General features: G+C 42.1%; 1 protein-coding gene across 2 annotated transcripts in view; it reads left to right on the top strand.

Moving 5' to 3' along the window:
- RECK (reversion inducing cysteine rich protein with kazal motifs) overlaps positions 1-19,167 on the top strand; it is a 134,582-nt gene that overhangs the window by 35,902 nt on the left and 79,513 nt on the right. The window contains exons 5-6 of one of the 2 annotated variants that reach the window (XM_054018966.1): positions 6,278-6,363; positions 15,532-15,579. In XM_054018966.1, the coding sequence (XP_053874941.1) occupies positions 6,278-6,363; positions 15,532-15,579 (134 nt within the window). Of the gene's footprint in view, positions 1-6,277; positions 6,364-15,531; positions 15,580-18,991; positions 19,028-19,167 lie in introns of those variants that run through there. The other variant, XM_054018967.1, reaches the window with a different exon arrangement.

Below are 19,167 nucleotides of genomic sequence, written 5' to 3'. Positions count from 1 at the left end.
CTTGCAGGAAGAGCAGCCTGTTGCAGCTAGTTGGTGGGTGGTTGGAACCAGGGTGGACCAGCAGCCCCCTATCAGCTCCCCACTCCCCTAAGTTCCCTGTGCAGCAGCTGCCTGCAGTTCAGCTGTGTCCCTCCCCCCATTGCCATGTGCTGCTCCTGCCCTCTACCTTGGAGCTGCTCCCAGAGATTCCTGCTTCCTGTATGGGAGGAGTGGGGGAAGAGGAGGGCTAATGTCAGGGTGTCTCCCCCTGCTCCTGCACCCTGCTTACCCCATCTTCCATGGGAGGAGGGGCGGAAGACACACTACGGAGGGAGCTTCTAGGCAGTAGCTACTGTCTCAGGAGGTCTCAGCAAGCTGATTTAATTAACAGGGCAGTGTACTTAAGCCTGGGGTCAGCTACTTAAAGGGGAAATGCGCATTTTTTTTCTCTCACACACAGGGTGTGTCTCTCTGTCTGCCCTCCCTCCTTTCCTTCTGCCTCCTAGAGTGTGAGAGTTAACCCTTGAGGGCTCAGTCAATTGCTAGTTCATTTAGCAGTGAGGTATTCCCTGGAAAATATCCCACCCTCTAACTCCTCCACCTCAACCAAGCTTCACAATCATCATCACTGTGTACCAGTATTAAATGGTTTAAAACTTCTATTCTGACTCTGTGTGTGTGTATGTGTGTGTATGTATGCAGTTTCAGCCCCACCACCTCCCAGCAGCAGGACTTTGGGTGTGTGTGTGTGGGGGGGGGGGTCTCAGGGCTGGGGTGTATATATATATATAGTCTTTGGTGAAAAAAATTTCCCTGGAACCTATAACCCCCCATTTACATTAATTCTGATGGGGAAATTGGATTCGCTTAACATCGTTTCACGGGGGGAGGGATAGCTCAGTGGTTTGAGCATTGGCCTGTTAAACCCAGGGTTGTGAGTTCAATCCTTGAGGGGGCCACTTAGGGAGCTGGGGCAAAATCAGTACTTGGTCCTGCTAGTGAAGGCAGGGGGCTGGACTTGATGACCTTTCAAGGTCCCTTCCAGTTCTAGGAGATCTCCATTAATTAAAGTTGCATTTTTCAGGAACATAACAACGTTAAGTGAGGAGTTCCAGTATAGGATTACTTCATTGTTTTACAGTAATGTGGTCTATGTGGAACTACACCTGAAACACTCAAACTCCTTCTACTGCAAAATATAGTTGCCTAATTACTCAGTTTTTCATGCCAGTAGTATACCCCTTGTAAAAGTGGATTGGTCTTAGTGTTGTCTGTGTGGCATAGCCAGTTCATTGCAACAGAGATTTCAGTCCCCTGGAAGTTTTGTTCTGATTGATCAGTAGAAAGGCTACATTTTAGTCACAAGTATTTTTAGTAAAAGTCATGGACAGGTTACAGGCAGTAAACAAAAATTCATGGCCCATGGCCATGACTTTTACTATATACCCCTGACTAAAACTTGGGCGGGGGGGGGGGCGGCCCGGGGAACACCATGGGTGCTTGGGGGGTGGCCCAAGGGGTGCTGTGGGTACTTGGAAGGAGGGGCGGCCTGAGGGGGCATCACGGGTGCTCGGGGGTGGGGGAAACGGGGGGGATGTGGCCCGGGAGATGCTATGGGTGCTGGGGGGAGCGGGAGGGGTGGCAGGGCTGGGGGCAGCTCCCTACCTGGCTCCTGGGAAGTGGTGACCTCCCGCTCCTAGCTCTATGTGCTGCTTCCGCTCCACCCCAAGCCCCAATTCTGCAGCCCCCATTGGCTGGGAACTGCAGTGCCCTGCACCCCAGCCCTGAGACCCCCCCCCCCCACACACACCCAAAGTCCTGCTGCTGGGAGGTGGTGGGGCTGAAACTGCCCCAGCAGTGGCCAGTGCACCTGGCTTGGGGGCTGCCTGAGCTGCTCAGACAGGCCCCGGACCAGACACACTGGCTGCTGCAGAAGTCATGGAGATCACAGAAAGTCACAGAATCCATGACCTCTGTGACAAACATGGAGCCTTAATCAGTAGCCATGCATTTTGTCTTACTGTTTAAATCTTACAGATTTCTTTTCTCTATCTCACTTTTTTCAATTTATATTTTTTAATGAAGTTTTCAGTGAAACTGTCAGTATCATGGATTTATTCCTAAGATGACTGTTTCCATAGCTCCACATTCCTGAAGATTGTTCATACAAAAGATCCACAGAAACAACTGCTATATAATTATTAAATACTAAAATAGCATGTAGCAGGCAGCCAACCCTGTGATTAACTGTGGATGGGTGTTTACCCCATGTGACTTTCCTATGAACTGGTTGTCTAAGTAAGAATCCATTTTATTTACTCTTACAATTTTGAATTATGTCACACAATGTATGTCATATTTCCTTGATAAAATAATTGGTATATATTGGTGAAATGTGTCTTTTTAATAGTCTGTACTGAATGTCTAGAGCTATTTGAGTGTGGCGGGGGCTTCCATGCAGATGGATCTTAAACAAAGCAATCAACATCCCTACACATCAGTAGTTGGCAGCCTTTCAGAAGTGGTGTGCCAAGTCTTCATTTATTCACTGTAATTTAAGGTTTCGCATGCCCAGAAGGTCGGTCGGTCTCTCTCTCTCTCTCTCTCTCTCTGTCATTATTATATAACTAAACTATTGTTGTATGTAAAGCAAATAAGGTTTTTAAAACGTTTAAGAAGCTTCATTTAAAATTAAATTAAAATGCAGATCTTATCAGTTTAATGTGATGCTTTTCCTTGCTGAATTTCCCAATGTCTGGCCCGTATTTGGATACTTTAAGCTGCACACAGGCTTCTGAGTGATCAGTTGTTAACTGGCTCGGAAAGGGACAGAGGACAGATTTCATGTGTGAAAATACCTGTACACACAGGTATGTGGATCCAAATGCTGAAAGCATTGCAAATGCAATTTTATTCAAGCAGTTAAATTTCACTGACAGGGACGTCCAGCAGGTCAGAAGAGAGGCCACATGATCTCTCTCGGGAGTGTCAAGTGCACTCCGCAGATCTCCAAACTTTTCCCACAATTCTGAGCTATTTAACTGAATGAGCTGTATTTTGAAATCTTCAACTCCTATCCACTGAAATACAGACCAATCCAAGTTGCTTTCATTGAACTTTTCAGGTTTAATTAGAAAAGACAGCATTGGGCCAAATCTCTGGAAATCTTGAAATCTGTCAGAAAATTCTGATTTCAGTTCTTACATGTACATTCCAATCTCATTGATACTGACAGTGTAATGTGTCAATAGCTCTTTTATGTGTTGGAAGTAGCGGAAAGTCAAAGTTTGAATACCCCGAGGAAAAAAATGCTAGTTTTACAACAAATAGCTTCCGGACTTCATAAAGATCCAGAACCATTTGCCCTGCACTCTGGAGACAGAGGTTGAGTTCGTTTAGGTAAGCGGTGATGTCAGTTAGAAACATGAGCTTATGCAGCCATTTGTCGTCATCCAGTTCGGGGTAGTTTTGTCCTTTTTCTGATTAAAAAAGCCTTGATTGCATCAAAACAGTTTACAAATCGCACCGAAACCTTGCCATGACTTAGCCACCAAATGTTGCTGTGAAGTGAAATGTAGTTATAAGCATTGTCCATCTCTTCTAGCAGTGCTTGAAACTGTCTTTGAGTCAAAGTAGATCGAGCAACAAGGAAATTCACAATTTGTACCACTGTATTCACCACATGATTAAGCTCTGAATTAGAAATTTTAGCACACAGGTTTTCTTGATGGATGATACAGTGAAATTTGACTGTCGGGCAGCCAATTTGATCTTCAAGTAACTTTACAGTTCCCTTCTGTTTTCCGACCATGGCAGGAGCACCATCAGTTGTCACGCACAATATTTTTCTGATGTCAACTCCTCATTCTTCAAAATGGTTTACAAAACTTTCCACTATATCTTCCCCCTTTGTTGTGCCATGCAGGGGTTTTAGGCAACAAAGTTCCTCTTGGATTTCATTGGAAGCAACATATCTTGCAACAACTGCCAAACGTGGAACATCGTTTATATCCACGCTGTCATCAACTGCAACGCTAAACACTGCTGTTCCTTTTAATTTAGTTGTCTGCTTTTTGTTAATGTTTTCTGCCATTTTGCTTACGTGTCTCTCAACTGTTTTGGCAGAGACAGGCAGTTCTTTTATTCTAGATACGATCGCATTTTTATTTGGCAAATCATTGAACAAAACCTCCGACCTGCTGAGAAAAACTTCTTATATATTCCCCACCTGTAAACAGCTTTCAATTTTTTGCAACGCACTGTGCAATCTTGTAATGTCCTTCTGTAGCTTGATTTTTTACTTAAGCATTTAAAAACACTGCTTTGCTTCTCATATCCTGCTACTGCCTTTTTGATCGATTCTGTCTTGTCTGCTTCGTCAAGAAAGGTTTTCTCATGCTTCGTTTGAAAATGTCGTCGAACACTTGATGTGTGACAAACTTTCACAACAGAAAGCACAAACAGCACGGTCCTTCTTTTGAATAAATCCAAATGTGTCTGTCCAAGAAGGCTGAAATGAATGGACATCTAACTTTGCTTTCTTAGGAGCTGACATTTTTGTCAAATGTATCTCTCAACTCACAGTGGAAAAAAGAAATCGCGACAGACGGCATGCACAACATCAAACACAGTGTGCTGTTCCTAGTGGCGTGATTGTGATGTAAGCAGCAAATCGGGACTTAAAAATACCCCAGTGGTGCTGGAACAATTTTTAAGGTGGGGATGCTGAGCTGCGTCCCCTCTTGCCCCTGTCTGCACCTCTCACTGCCCCAGGCTGGGGCCAGTGGGCCACAGCTGGGGACGGCTGCAGAATGCCAGGCCGAGGCCAGGAGCAGAGCCCTGGGCTGGCAGCTGGGACCCCAGGCCAGCAGCGGAGCCACCTGGACTGGTGGCTGGGACCCAGGGCCAGCAGTGGACTGAGTGGGGCCGACGGCCGGGACCCCGGCTGGCAGGGGGCAGACGGCTGGTACCCCAGGCGGGCAGCGGAGCCCCCGGGACCGGTGGCTGGTATGCCAGGCTGGCAGGGGGCTGGCGGCTGGTACGCCAGGCCGGCAGCGGAGCTTCTGGGACCGGTGGCCGGGACCCCAGCTGGGAGGGGGCTGGCGAATGGAACCCCAGGCTGGCAGCAGAGCCCCGCGGCCGGTGGACAGGACCTGGGCAGTGTGAGTGCCACTGAAAATCAGCTCGTGTGCTGCAGGTTGCTGACCCCTGCTATACATGTTGTGTGAAAGGGCGAGTGAGGGAACTAAGAGAGAGAGAAAATGAAAAGGCAGCTGAGGGAATGGAGAGGGAAAAGCAACACTTTTTAAAAACTGTTAATCTTTCCCCAAAATGCCAAACTGCCTTTTCTGTCATAGTTTGTGGACCTCCAGCCATTTTTAACTCTGTTGTAAATTGAAATGGCAGCCAAGAACATAGAAATGGAAGAAGGTTTCCAAGGAATATTTTAAAAGTTATATATGTGCATATTGGGGCTTTTTATTAGTCTGTAGTTTTCTGTTCTACCTCTACTAGCAGCTTGTTTCCCAGAGGAAGGCTATAATGCATGAATATCCTGAAACTTGTTTTAATTTTTTTCCTAAGAAATTAATAGTAGCAGATTTTTAGGACCCTGCATCAGGATCCGGGGCTCATATGATCTGTACTGCTACAGGTCCACCATCTCCCCTCCACCCACAAAGCTGCTGCAGCTGAGGCAGTCCTTTGTTATGGTGTTTAACTTTGTTGGACAAAACCTTGAATGATAAACTGCATGCAGAGAGACGGGAAGAGATAAATTGTGTAAATTAGAAAAGAGCACTGTTGTATTAAGGTATTTTGTGGGGAAAAGTGAGAGAAGAAAGAAACAGGAAAAAATGGGGTTGGGGAGAAATATAGAGAATATGGTGTGGGAAAAGCAGTTATATAAGGGGTCTGTGGTGGGGCAAAAGAAAAATGAGACTGTTATTGAACATAATTCAGGAAAAGATTCAGCAAAATCTATTGCAGAAAAGGAGAAAGAGAGGAGTGAAGCCAGGAAGGGACTGAAGGTTTAACAAAGGCAAGAGAAATTTAATAGGTTACATTCCTTTTAATTTAAATAATTGATTGAAAATATACTATTAAATAAAGTCTACAGTAAACTGCACACATCTGATTTCCATAACATGTAGGAGACATGGCATTAAAAGAAAAGAGGAATGTTTATTTTTTAGTTATTTTCCCTCTTAGCTACTTTGGCTTAGTCATAGAGTTAGTTACATATTTTTGTTGTAGCCGCCTGTATTACTATAATATTTGCTGTCATTTTATTTTAAAGGTGTTTTGAAAAAGTCTGATGGTTGGGTTGGCTTAGGTTGCTGTGAACTAGCTATTGTTGTGGAATGTCGACAAGCATGTAAACAGGTGAGGTTTTCTAATTTTCTTCCATGATCAGTATTAAACATAACAGAACACTGCAGTTTGTGAACAGTAATATGGCAAGTTAAATTCATTTATTATATCTACACCTTTACACTTTATTTAATTTTGGGGGAAATATTCTGCAATTACTTTTAGAACTATGAAATAGGTCAAGAAATCATTTTCTGTGTACACCTATGATGCATCCCATCGTGTACTTGGTTAACTGAAGCTCTGCCTTTTTTTTTTTTTTTTTTTTTTTTTTTTTATCCTAAATTGAACCTCATCAAATCTTTTGCAGTATTGTTTGGGGAGGGGGAGGACCTAAACCAGTTTTAGTTCTCTTCTTGGAAATTAACAGGCCAAAATTTAGATTTATAGCTCTTCAATCTAAAAGTGTTCAGGATAACAATAGGGTGACCTTTGGAGGAAAAAGGGAATGCAGGAAGAAAATATTAATAAAATGTTTTATTTTATATTTTATAAAAATATTTTATAAAAAACCCTAAATATTAGTAAAATAAATTAGGAAAGAAAACATTTATATGATCTTGTATCTTTCTAAGTATGTTTTCCTTTTAATTGTGTTGGAAGAGTTGTACTGGATTTGTGGCTGAGGACTTTCAGAGGTGGAATGGGGACTATTAGCAGACCCTGGGGAGAGCATTTCCAGAGAGGTAGTTACCTTGCAGGAGTATGGGTAGTGAGGCATGACTAGGGGTCATGGTTGTGGGGGCAGAGAATGGAGTCTGGTAGTGAACACACAGGAGGTTTACCAGCTAAGGCAATGGTAAATTGTAGCTTATATCTTTTGTTCTGATGCCCTTCAGGAACCCTCAAGCCACCAGAGCTAAATTGGCTTAAAATGGTGCAAATGTGGTTGCAGAGCAAAACTTAGATGGGTAAAGCCATAACTAGTGTGGATGCATGGTATAATTTGTTCTTAAAGCGATTCAGCATAACTGAGTGAAGCACAGATGATTATAGTATAAACAAGTTCTTTATGATACTGAGAGCCTTCTCTGCTTATGATGCTTAATTAATATGATGTTTATATTATAGTTCTGGAAGCTCCAGGTCACTTTCCCCACATCCTCCCTAAATAATGTGCTATTTCTATGGGAAGCTGAAAGCAGCTTAAACAGCAAAAGTCTGTGTGACTGCTGGAAACTCTGTATGACAAAGGAATGCAGCATTTTACTTGAGGTCACCAAGCCTCCCAAATCTTTGTGCTTCTGCTTAAGTTCATCCACAGTAGCCTTGGATGAATTGACAGTCCACATTTGAGACTTCTGGTCAAAAGTCAAATGTGCAGTCAGTTTGAGACAATTCTTCTATCTTGTGAACTTTGAGCAAGACCATAACTATACAAGTATTTGACATATTGGAGAACAAAACCAGCTTATGTAATGCTTCAAAGCAGTAAATATGGTATGTGTCTATTCTAGGGACTGAAAAGAGTAAGAATGCGTTGTAAGAACTCATTAACATATTACGGAGTATAAAACCAGGGTCTACATAACTCTTGTTCAGATGTAGTTCAAAGCAAGCACAGATTCGGGCTTTAGGATAAATGATCTTTTGAGGTCCATTGTCATATAGAAATGGCAGTCAATGAATTATAGGTGGTCCAATGCTCCTGATTAACTGTCCTTTCTATTTCCGGTCTGATCTCACTCCTACCCTGACACTTTTTTTTCCTTAGATAAACCCCCTTTATGGTTGCTGGGGTTTTGGTAACTCAGTAAAGAGACTCTAATTTGAGTCAGTAACAAACTATATTATCCTGAATGGTGCTTAGAAAGGTCTATAAATCCTCTTTTGGGTGTGTCTCAGAACTAACTCCCTGACTAGGTGTAGTCATGGAAGATCCAATTACACTTTTAAAAAAAAAATTGTATTAAACTGGTGCCATAACAAAATTTCAACTGAGGTAATTTATTTCTGCCTCCTTTAAGTAAATTAACTGTACAGAAAGAGTAATTGATTGATTTAACCATTTTCTACCCAAAATATCCAATTTTCTTTTTCAAGTACTGTCCCTATGGGCATTTCACTTCAGGTATGCATGCACCTCTGAAACGCTTCATAGGAGTTTTCTAGCTAGGAGTGCTCATTAGGCCCACGCATGTGCCCTATACCTCCTTGTGGCAGACACCAAGTCTATATAGGATGTATGGGCAAACTGCCTCCGTGCCTTCTCTACTGCGTCGGTCCGGGGAAACTAGCATGATCCAATCTAGAGCGTACTCTGCCTTCCTCTTCACTTTTTTTGTGTTAAAGTTAGTTTAGAGGAGTTGTTAGTGTTTGTACAGTTAATTAGTTTTAGGTGCGAGGACTTTTTTTTTTTTCCCCCCTGGGAGACTTGTCTTCTCTTGGTGGGATATGCCTGATTTGCCAGACTTCAAATATTCCCTCTCCTGTCGGGAGGCTATACTGGTGAACGACAGACACTTGAAGTGTGTCTGTTGCCTGGGGAGTCCCATATCTCCCAGAAGTGCTCCTTTTGTTTAGCCCTTAAGTCCAGGGCTAGGAAGAACAGGGATATAAAGCTCATGCTATTGGCTATGGTGTGACAGATTTTTGTTACCCATCTGCCTGAGGCGTCAGGTGATCAGGCTGAGGCCGCAGGACCATTAGAGGAGGAGATGACGGAGCACACCAAGTAACTGAGTTTTAAAGCTTTATTGATAAAATAACAGCAGAGAGTGCTGGGGGTTTCCCCACGTCACTCAGAGGAAGGAAGAAAGTGTTAGTGCCCCAAGCCCTAACCCACTTTCATACTCTCACCCGCACTACCCGAGGCTGACCAAGCCTGGGCGTAACGTAAGAAGAAGAGGGGGAAGGGTGGACGGGAGTTCTTGTCCTGTGCATGGGTCTTCCAGGGTCCGCTGTTGATCTCTGATTTGCCTCAGCTCCCGGGAGGGTTTTTAAGTCCCGGGGTCTCTTGGGGGCGTCTCCTCAGGGACCTTTGTTCCCCATGCTCTGTGTACCAGTTCAAACTGGCCTTCTGTGGCTTCCTCAACTTTTCCAAAACACACTGGCTTCAGGGCCATGAGACGGTTATTTTTTCCCTTGTTGTCTTACTCCTTTTCGTGGCCCCTGCAATTTTGTTCAGCAACTCTCCTTTCTCACGGCTAGTTGGGGTGGGGTGGACTCCCCCCCCCCCCCCCTTCTTTCTTGGCAGGTAGCAGTGTGTGTGCAATGGCCTTGGGCTGGAGTTAGCTCCTTATCTTCGGGTTTAGCTGGAACATCAAGTTAACCTGTTCCCCCCCCCCCCCCCCCGGCTTTTCGCGCCTGTAAAGAAAGCTTTCGTTCCGCATTCATAACTTAAACCCTTCCCAGAATGCCTTGTGAATCTTGCAACAGCGTTAGCAACATACAATGCTAATCTGCTTCCCCAGGGGACCCCCTGAGGGAGGGGGCCATTGGGTTGTGACAATGGAACATTCCCTGCAACCTCTCAGCCAGGTCAGGAGACCTCTCCTCCCTCCTTTTGTACATTTGTCCCCAGACAGATACAGTGTTCTGTCAACCTTGGGGCATGCTTCTCCTAAGAAAGGGAAGACTTTAGAACACTCTGGGAATAATCCCAAAAAGAGGAGCATAGACTCCATATCTAAGGAGCCAGCTCCAAAAAAGACCAGGTCCCTGTTGAAGTCCTCAGAGGGTACTGTGGAGGCCAAGGACTCTTTCTCCAGTACTGGCAGGCCTGCGAAGCCCCGAAGCTCCAAGTAGAGGAAACACTGCACGGAGAGGGCGCCTGTACCCTCCACCAGTAAGAAGAAACACATGGTACTATCAAGCTCAGCTCTGCTTGGCATTGAAGCACTCAGCTCAGACATTGGTGCTGTTGTGGGCCTTAACCCAGTAATCGGTACTGATGCAAGGAGCTCAGTGGGGGATGACTGTACAAGCAATACCCTTGATATCAAGCAAGTATCTGCATCTGGCAGAGCCTGTGGTACGCTCGTTGTTACTGGTACCGTTGGCTCCAATCACCGTGGCCTTGGCTTCAATGTCGGTACCGGTGTCCTTTCTGGTACCACAGGAGTTGCAATACTTGAGTGATCTATCGGTGCTGAATGAGCCAGCATCCCTGTTGCTGTCAGGTACCAGCTCAGGTAGCAGCTCAGGCCACTCTGTGGCACAGGACTCTCCTCCATTCTCACTGGCTATCCCCTACCCCCATTGGAGGTCAGGAAGGAAGAAGAGGACTCCCAGTCGGTCTCTTTGATTTCTGTTAGGGGTTCTCCTACATACCCCTTTGAGAATCTGCTCTCCTGCAGGAAGGACTTTGCGGCACATCAATCACGGTGGAACCAACCCTATCTGCCACCCTCACAATGGCCGTATTGGGCCCCATGGGCTGCCTATCGGCAACAATTCAGTAAATCACCAATACCATCTCTTAGGGAAACTGGGGATCCAAATACTTCCTCTACCCTTCCAAAGCAGGAGGAGACCTTTCAGTGGTGAATTCCTCATCTGCCCTAGCCTCCAACTCCTCAAAGTGCCATTGACATTGTCATCGCTGGATGAGGTGCTCTGGCCTCTCTCTTCTTCCATTGCCAATTACTTCAGACAATTCCAGGACCTCAATAGAATGATATTGGACACTCTGCACATCCCTCTGGGGGAGGTCAAAGACCAGCAGCACAGGCTGCTTGATATTTTGCCGTCAGCAACACCTTTCAGAGTGGCGCTACCTATTAATGAGTCTCTCCTGGATCTGGCTAAGACTGTATGGCAGATGCTAACCGCTATTCCACCAATGTGCAAAAGGACGGACAAGAAGTATTATGTGCCACTTTAAGGACTTTGACTTTTTTGTTTTCCCATTCCCCACCTAACGCCCTCAGGATGGATGCTCTGAATAAACGGAGTAGTCAGCATTTTTGGAGGGCTACTCCCTATAATAAGGATCAGAAGCGATTGGACCTCTCTGGGCAAAAGGCTTAGTCCTCTGCAACCTTGCATTTCAAGCTTGTGAACTATCAAGTGATCATTGCCAAATATAACTTTACTAATTACAACATGCTCACAGCCTTTATTGAACATGTGCCACATGACTGCAAGGAACAATTCCAGTCTGTTGTTGCAGAGGGTCAGCTGTTGGCCAGAACTGCTCTCCAAGTGTCCCTAGATGCTGTGGATACTGCTGCCATGTCCATCTCTATGGCGATGGTTATGCACAGGGTGTCCTGGCTCCAGCTTCCAAGGGTTCCAAGAGAGGTACAAAACATGGTAGAAGACTTTCCCTTTGGCCACAAAACTCTTCTCGAGACCATGAATGACTCTCTGCACATGCTTAAGGACTCCAGGGCTACCCTATATTCCTTGGGAATTTATACACCTCTGAGCAAGAAGTGTTTTAGTAGCTCACAGAATGCCCAGAGATCATGCCCTGCTCAGTTCTCGGGGTACCAAAGACCTGCAGAACCCCCCCAGAAAGAGACACAAGTTTCAGAGGAAGAGGGCCACCCATGTGCCCTCTGCAACCACTTAGGCATCCTCTAAACAGCACTTTTAATGGGTTGATTGACGGTTGGAATCCTCCCATTCCTCTGATTTTACAGTTGTATACTTTAGCCCACTTCCCTCCTTTTGAGGACCTCCTTGTCCATTTCCACCAGGCTTGGGAGTGGATCACCACAGACCAATGGGTCTGGGAGGTCAGAATATCAGGCTACACCATACAGTCATTCTCTTGCTTCCACCCCTTGTCCCCATCACTCTCCAAGGAACTTTCTCCTGGGCTTCCACTAAGGCAAGAAGTGCTCTGGATAGGAGCAATAGAGCTGGCCCTTACAGGGGCAGGGGTTTCTACTCAAAACTTCCTAGTACTGAAAAAGGATGGAGGTTGGAGGCTGATCTTAGATCTAAGATAGCTGAACAAGTTAGACACAGCTTATCAAAGGAAGGAAGGAAAAGCCCCAGGACTGACAACTGAAATAAGAGCTGGAGGCCAAGACCTCTGGGAAACCCTTGCTCAGAGGCTTAGCCATTATTTGGAAATGCAGAAGATGCCGTCTAGCTGGAAGGAGTCCAACACCATTTTGCTGTACAAGAAGGGCGATCATGAAGATCTGAAGAACTATCATCCAATAGGCCTGCTCTTACATGTCTACAAGCTGTTCACCAAAATAACAACAAACCGACTCTCCAGAGTCTGGATGAGGAGCAGGCAGGTTTTCAAAGGAATTTCAGCACAATGGATCATATTTTCACTATAAACCAGCTATTGGAATGCTCCAGGGAATACAAATTCCCTTTATGCATTGCCTTTTTCACTATGAAAAAGCGTTCTACAATGTAAAGATCAATGCAGTGTTGAAAGCTCTTGCAGAGAAGGGCATCAACACAAACTACATCAAACTACTAAAGGAAGCAAATTCTGACTGCACTACACATATAACTCTGTCTGACACTCCCCTTCGCATCCCAGTTAAAAAAAGGTGAAACAAGAAGACATGGTTTCACCAAAACTCTTCACAGCCTGCATCAAAATGGTAATAAGGCGGATGAATGGGAAGGGTGGAATCAACATAAATGGAGAGCAGTTAAGCCGCCTTAGATTCGTGGACGATATGTTGATTGCCGAAAATACTATCAAACTACAGAAAATGCTGAAAGAATTCAACACAAAAAGCAGCCAAGTAAGACTGAAAATGAACCGCTCCAAGATGAAATTTTGATTTGATGCCTTGCCAAAAGCTTAAATAACAGTCTGGGGAGAACAAATAGAAGAAGTTGAGCAATACGTGTATTTGGGCTAAGAAATTAACATGCGCCACAGTCTTTCCCAAAGAAAAAAAGGTTGGCACGCATTCAGTTCTATCCAGGATGTCCTCCAAGGAAAAATCAACAAGGCAACATGCGCCAACCTCTTCAACTCAACAGTACTGCCGGCAACGTTGTATGGCAGTGAAACATGGGCACTGATGAAGATAGAGGGGCAACAACTGTCTGTCACAGAGACGGCGATGGAAAGAAGAATTCTGAGGATTTGAATTCACAACAGAGTCCCCAATGAAGTGATCAGACAGCAGAGTGGAGTGCAGGACGTCATTGTTGGAAGCAGATACAGTAAAATGCAATGGGCTGGGCATATAGAGAGGCTCACTGACAATCGATGGGTTGCAGTGGTTGCTGCGTGGTCTCCACGGGAACTGAAACAACTACTCGGTTGATCTCCAAAGAGATAGGAAGATTTCATCATGAAAAGACATGGCAGCGCATGGAGAAGGAAGGCCAGCATAAGAGAAGAATGAAAGATGTGTTGTGATCGGCGCAATCTATATGAGGGCTGAATAACTGATCAATCAAGATGATGAAAGACATTTCAACTGGTAGGAACGTCAGGGTGGGGGCATTCCCCATTGACTCTACTAGGCTGTTTGGGCTTGGCTTCTTTTTGACTGGGTCAGGGGTGGAACAAAATGTTGGACTCTCCCAAATGCCACTAACTTGTGGTGCAACGTAAGTGGCTCACAATAAATTGTGTAGATCTGTGATGTCTTCCCCCCCCCCCCCTTCTTATGTGAAGAATTAAGTAGCTTAAATGTCAGTTAGCTATCGTTGTGCAGCTTAGTTACTATCTTAATAAAATGAGTTCACAGGTCTAAGAGCTATAGTTCCAGGCTCACTTCACACTCAGGTAGACATCTCTGTGTTTGATTACTTGCTTTTATTTTTTTAATGAATGCTGTGATTCTGGAGAGCAATGTAGTAGGTTTGGAGAGGTGTAAGTACAGCGTATTGGCACAAATCGGCTGTTTCTTAGCCCTGCTATGGATAGTTTGAATCCTAAAGATGCCGGCATCCCACTGACCTATTGAACTTTCCTTTGGATCCCTTCCAAGATATTGATGAGCCTTTGATCTGAAGTTACCATATCTAAATGTGCCAATGACAACCCTAGAAGCAATAAGTGGAATTAGTCACAGAATGCGTTTCAGGTTTTTAATAGAAAAAAGGGCGCTAAAATGTATATAAACATCTACAAAGTCCAGAGTACGTTGTCATTGGTCGTCTTCTGTGAAAGACATGATTGTTCCCAGACACTTTTTTTTTTTTTAATTATTTTTAAATAAAACACAGAACCACCATTTTATGTGAAATTCTATTTTTGGTCAGTCACATTTTTTTGTTATGTTTCCTTCTGTTTTCAGAAGTGAAAGAAACATCTCTCTAAGTAGAAAGCAGTGACAACCTCAAGAGGGATCGTGACTTGTGCTTTATTTTCAAAGACTTTGGGATTTTTAGAGGCTCTGGCTGCTGTTTTGCTGCTTTGATCACTGCTTTTTTTTTCTTTGTTTACTGAACAATATTGCTTTTATCTGCACCATCATACTGTCTTATCTATATTTTTTTCCATAACCACTTTTCCATTTATTTGTTTGAGAGATGCATTTTCCAGAATATGCATTTAAATTGTAGTGCTCATATTTTATCTAACTGCCAAGTATTTTGAGAAAATATTTGGCTTTGACTCCAGTACTGCTCGCTTTTAAATTCAGTTTTTAAGAGCTGAGATTTTGTTGCCAGCATTCAAAAGGAAATTCTACGAGTAGGCATAAGACCAAGCTCAGCGTTGGTACAAGAGAGCACAGCTTCTGTTGACTCCTACAGGATTTTCTGTTGCCTAAGTAAAAGGTCAGGCCAGTGGTAGTACAAAGACTGTGATCACAAGGGCTAATAGCAAAATAAGTGTATTCTTGAATCTTGCAACATAGACTCTCATTTCACAGTCCTTTCCGTACTGTATTTCAAAGAACATTATCACAAGTGCAGAAGTCGTTCCTTTGCTTTAAATTACTAGGGAAAGCAACTGAAGCAAAGATTGTTGACATTTCAGGATTGATACTTGAAATGTTTATCGTTACTGATACAGCAGGAATAGGTATGTGAGATGCTTTGCAGAACAAGTAAAATACAAGGGCACTATCTTCAGGAGATTAGTTTATCAGTGATATCAAGAGTCTTTTGTAGAAAAAGGGATGTAGTGGTGTGATTGGTGGGGAAAGAGGAAAGTGGTATTAAGAATTTGTTTTTAGTGCACGCATGTTGGTCTGTATATACTTTTACTATATTTTGTTCTTTGCTGCTTGATTTCATTATTGATTAGTTTGTGCTATACGTTAATAAAGAAATCTAATTATCTTTCAGGCTTCTTCAAAAAATGACATTTTGAAAGTTTGCAGAAAAGAATATGAGGTATACATATTTTAAATTACAAAATTAAAGTGTTCTGTCTGATTATATTTTGTAGAATGTATACAACATGTGTGTTCTACAAGAACTTGTCTTCACTTTTATTCCAAAATGTACTATTTGCTACTTACCAATACAACATAGATTTGATTTGATTTTTACAAACACCAGAGTTATTGCTCAAGTTTGTAAAAATACATTACTAATTTTTATGGCTCAAAAGAAAACACTTTTCTTAGCAAAAATGAAGGTTCTAAAATAATTCTATAATTCTAATTGCATATGAGGTTTTTTTTTCTTGAGAGTAAATGATCATTTCTTTTATAAGAAATATTTTAACTTCAAAATATAGGCTTTTATTTAAAAAAGGAGATTATAGCAAAAGATACCTTTTAGAGGTGTTTATATATAATATGAAGTTTTTCAGTGATTTGCAATGCTACTATAGACATCATCAATCATCTTAAAGCCTTTTTAATGTTAAAAGTTCTGTCCTTAAGGTAAGAAACGATGATACTTTCAGAATTTTTTAGTATTCACGCCTTTCAACACCTGAAATTTTGAGAAAGCTATTACTTACCTCTCCTGCTTGGAAGAAAAGTGACCATGCTAGGATTCTTTCTTTCCTTTCACTCTGGTTTCCAAATTAAAATCCAAGTCCACCTCCCCACCCCACAAATTATACAGTCCTACATAAATTAGGTTCATATAGTAACCTTACGTAATCCACAATGCATAATCTTGTACAATTCTCTTTTCTTTGTTTCTTTTCTAATTAGGGAATAAATGTGTAATGCTTTGCCCAATCTGCAGAAGACCTTATTAAATTAAACACAACTTAGCTTCATTTCTTTTGTCAAAGAAATGTTAGGAAAAAAAATCTTTTTCTCCATTTCTTTACTACTGGAATTATCGTAGTTTGAATTCTCTTGAACAAGAACCTTTATTTTAAGCATCTTTTTCTCCTCTACTGCTGTTTTATACTATGCTCTCCACATCTGCAACCTTTTCCTCTGTTATGCTGGTGTGTTTCCTTTTCTTTTCTGGATTTCTGCATTGCTGTTGGAGGTTGGCCAATATGTGTTGATGGAGAACGGGAGAGGAAATTTAAAAGGTAAGAGAGGCTTAAAAATGACAAAATGGTGACAGAACACCCTCCTCGTTACTGAGAATGTTTACTTTGCCCATTTCTTCTTCTTTGCACTGTTTTTGGCTGGAATTGTACAAAATGGTTTCTCCATTTTATCCTCTCTTCAGTTGGACAGAAAATATTCTTTTTGACTATTTGCACAACTTCTAACTGAACAACTTATAAATAAAGAGGAGAGAAAGGACAAGTTCTTAAATGCTGAAAGGGGAGATCAATTGGACAGGGTGGAAAAAGAGCAAATATACCTAAGTTAAATAGGTGGTAGAAATAATGGGCTAGTGTAAATATATTGTGGATTGAATGAAGAATCTGGCATGATGGATCTTCATTAATTATTGATTTTGTCATCTTTCGTTGGACAACCTGTAATGATTAATTTATATCTAAAGTCAGACCTACTGGTACTAATAGGTTAGATTTTATTTATTTATTTTATTTATTTCTATATTGTGAAAATTGCTTCCTTGGTTGTACCAAATACAAGGAAGCTTTGCCAAAGGTAAGGGTGAGATGTTCCACAAACTATTTGATCTTCTGAAAGTAGGTGCACTGTCTCCTATAGTTTGGAGGCATTTCCCTCGTATTGGTTTTGGATCAGATATGAAATCAGACGGAAGAGCAACAGAATAGTTGATAAGAGTGGCTGGTCAAAAGTCAAATCATTGTGAAATCTGAAACAGAATCTATATGGCACATAATGAGTGTGTGAGGCTTGGCATGTATCAGTACATCTGAGTCTGTTTTATACATGTGATATGTTGATGGTATTTCTTTAATGCAAAGACAAATTAGAATTAATTTTCTAGCACTGACTTTCTACTTAATCTCTCCTGTTCTCAGCTTCCTTTCTTGTGGTGTGTGTTCTCTCTCTCACTCACACATTATGTACTTAAGTACAAATCATATAAAAGCTAGGTAACTTAAATAAAAGAGCCTGAAATGCAATTAATTCCTTCTTTTCAAATTTTCATAGCTTGTTATTACATAATACTGGTATATATGGATCCGCCCGAGAACTTTCATAAGATGTCTCTTAGATACAGTCAGATGAGCTGCACTAGTATATTTTTAGCAATCAGCAGAGGCTTGGGGCTAAGGGAACAACTGCATCTGAGTTTCCTTTCAGCCTCCCACCAGCCCAATAAGTTTGAAGAGCGAGGTAAGACCATAAAGATGGAGCATAATGTGTAGGGAGGAAATAGGAGGGGGGCACATGAAACGAGGTTGCCAAAGAGGCCATTTTCTACAAGTTGGTGTCATAATAGATTCACTTTGTCACCAAAGTGACAATTTTCTCAGAGCTTATTGGAGACACTTTTCCCCCAGTAAATGTTGCTGGATCAGAGTCACTTTAAATGTGTGTGAATCATATGTAAGTCTTGGTTGGTATATTTGCATCCCAGTTGTGGATTTTGTAATTGTGGGTTTATAAACAAGTTTTGTTGACTGCTTTGAAAATGTAAAGCACCTATTCTTTAGCTACTAAATATTTATTATTGTGTTCAAGTAACATTATATCAATACATTTTTAAAAGTTTAACAATGCTATCCAAATATTTATAAAATGCAGCTGAAGTACACTTTTTTCATTGGGGGTTTTTTCAACTCTTTTTTTTTTTTTTTTTTTGTCCTTTCTCTCTGCTCCTTTTCAGCTGCTGCTTCTTGTCTTCCTTTCATCCTCTTTCTACCTATGTATATCTCTTCTTTTTCCTTCTTCACTTCTTCCAGCTCTCTACTATCCTGTTCATCTCCTTCCAAAAAGGTAGGTAAAAGACAAGTAAGGGATGGAGGGCAGGGGAGGGGAACTGCATGTGAGTTTTTATTATTAAGATGTGTGTAGAGTTGAGGTTTACTATGTTGAGAATATGACAAAGTAGGATATAATGCCTGAAATAATAGGGTGGGAGGGCATAATTGCCTACTTGAGGTCACTTTTTGTGTTGAAAGAGCAGTACTGTAACTTTCCTTTATACTCTACAAATGTCAGTCCTACACACTGCAGATTATGCTTTTCCCTACACATTAAGAACTCCATTTTGTTGTCCCCCTCCCCCCCTGCTAAATGCAGTGCACGTTTCGTAAGTCTTGGCTGAAGTTTCTCTTAATTTAGTTCACTGTCTCTTGTAGACACCTACCAATAATAATATAACTCTAGTAGCAATAGCAGCAGCCATCTTTGATAAATGTAAGTGGAAATGTTCCTTAGTTTTTAGTTTCTGTTCCTCGCATTCACTGTAAAAATTATTTTTTAAACAGAACAATATTGGGCACTCCTCCTGGTGCTCCTGGGACAGTTAAAAGGTATTTTTATTTCCTTTTAATTTTTGCAACATTTTATTTCTTTTTGTGTAGCTTTTTCATGTTTCCTACATTAAATAAAACATTTTAAAAAGCAGCGCAAGAGCATGTGCTTCAAATGCTGTGCTCTGTATGGGGAAAAA

The sequence above is a fragment of the Malaclemys terrapin genome, chromosome 2 (genome assembly GCF_027887155.1).
Source record: "Malaclemys terrapin pileata isolate rMalTer1 chromosome 2, rMalTer1.hap1, whole genome shotgun sequence".
Taxonomy (NCBI): domain Eukaryota; kingdom Metazoa; phylum Chordata; order Testudines; family Emydidae; genus Malaclemys; species Malaclemys terrapin.
Note: the sequence above shows the minus strand (reverse complement) of the source record. Positions and strands in the feature narration are given on the sequence as shown.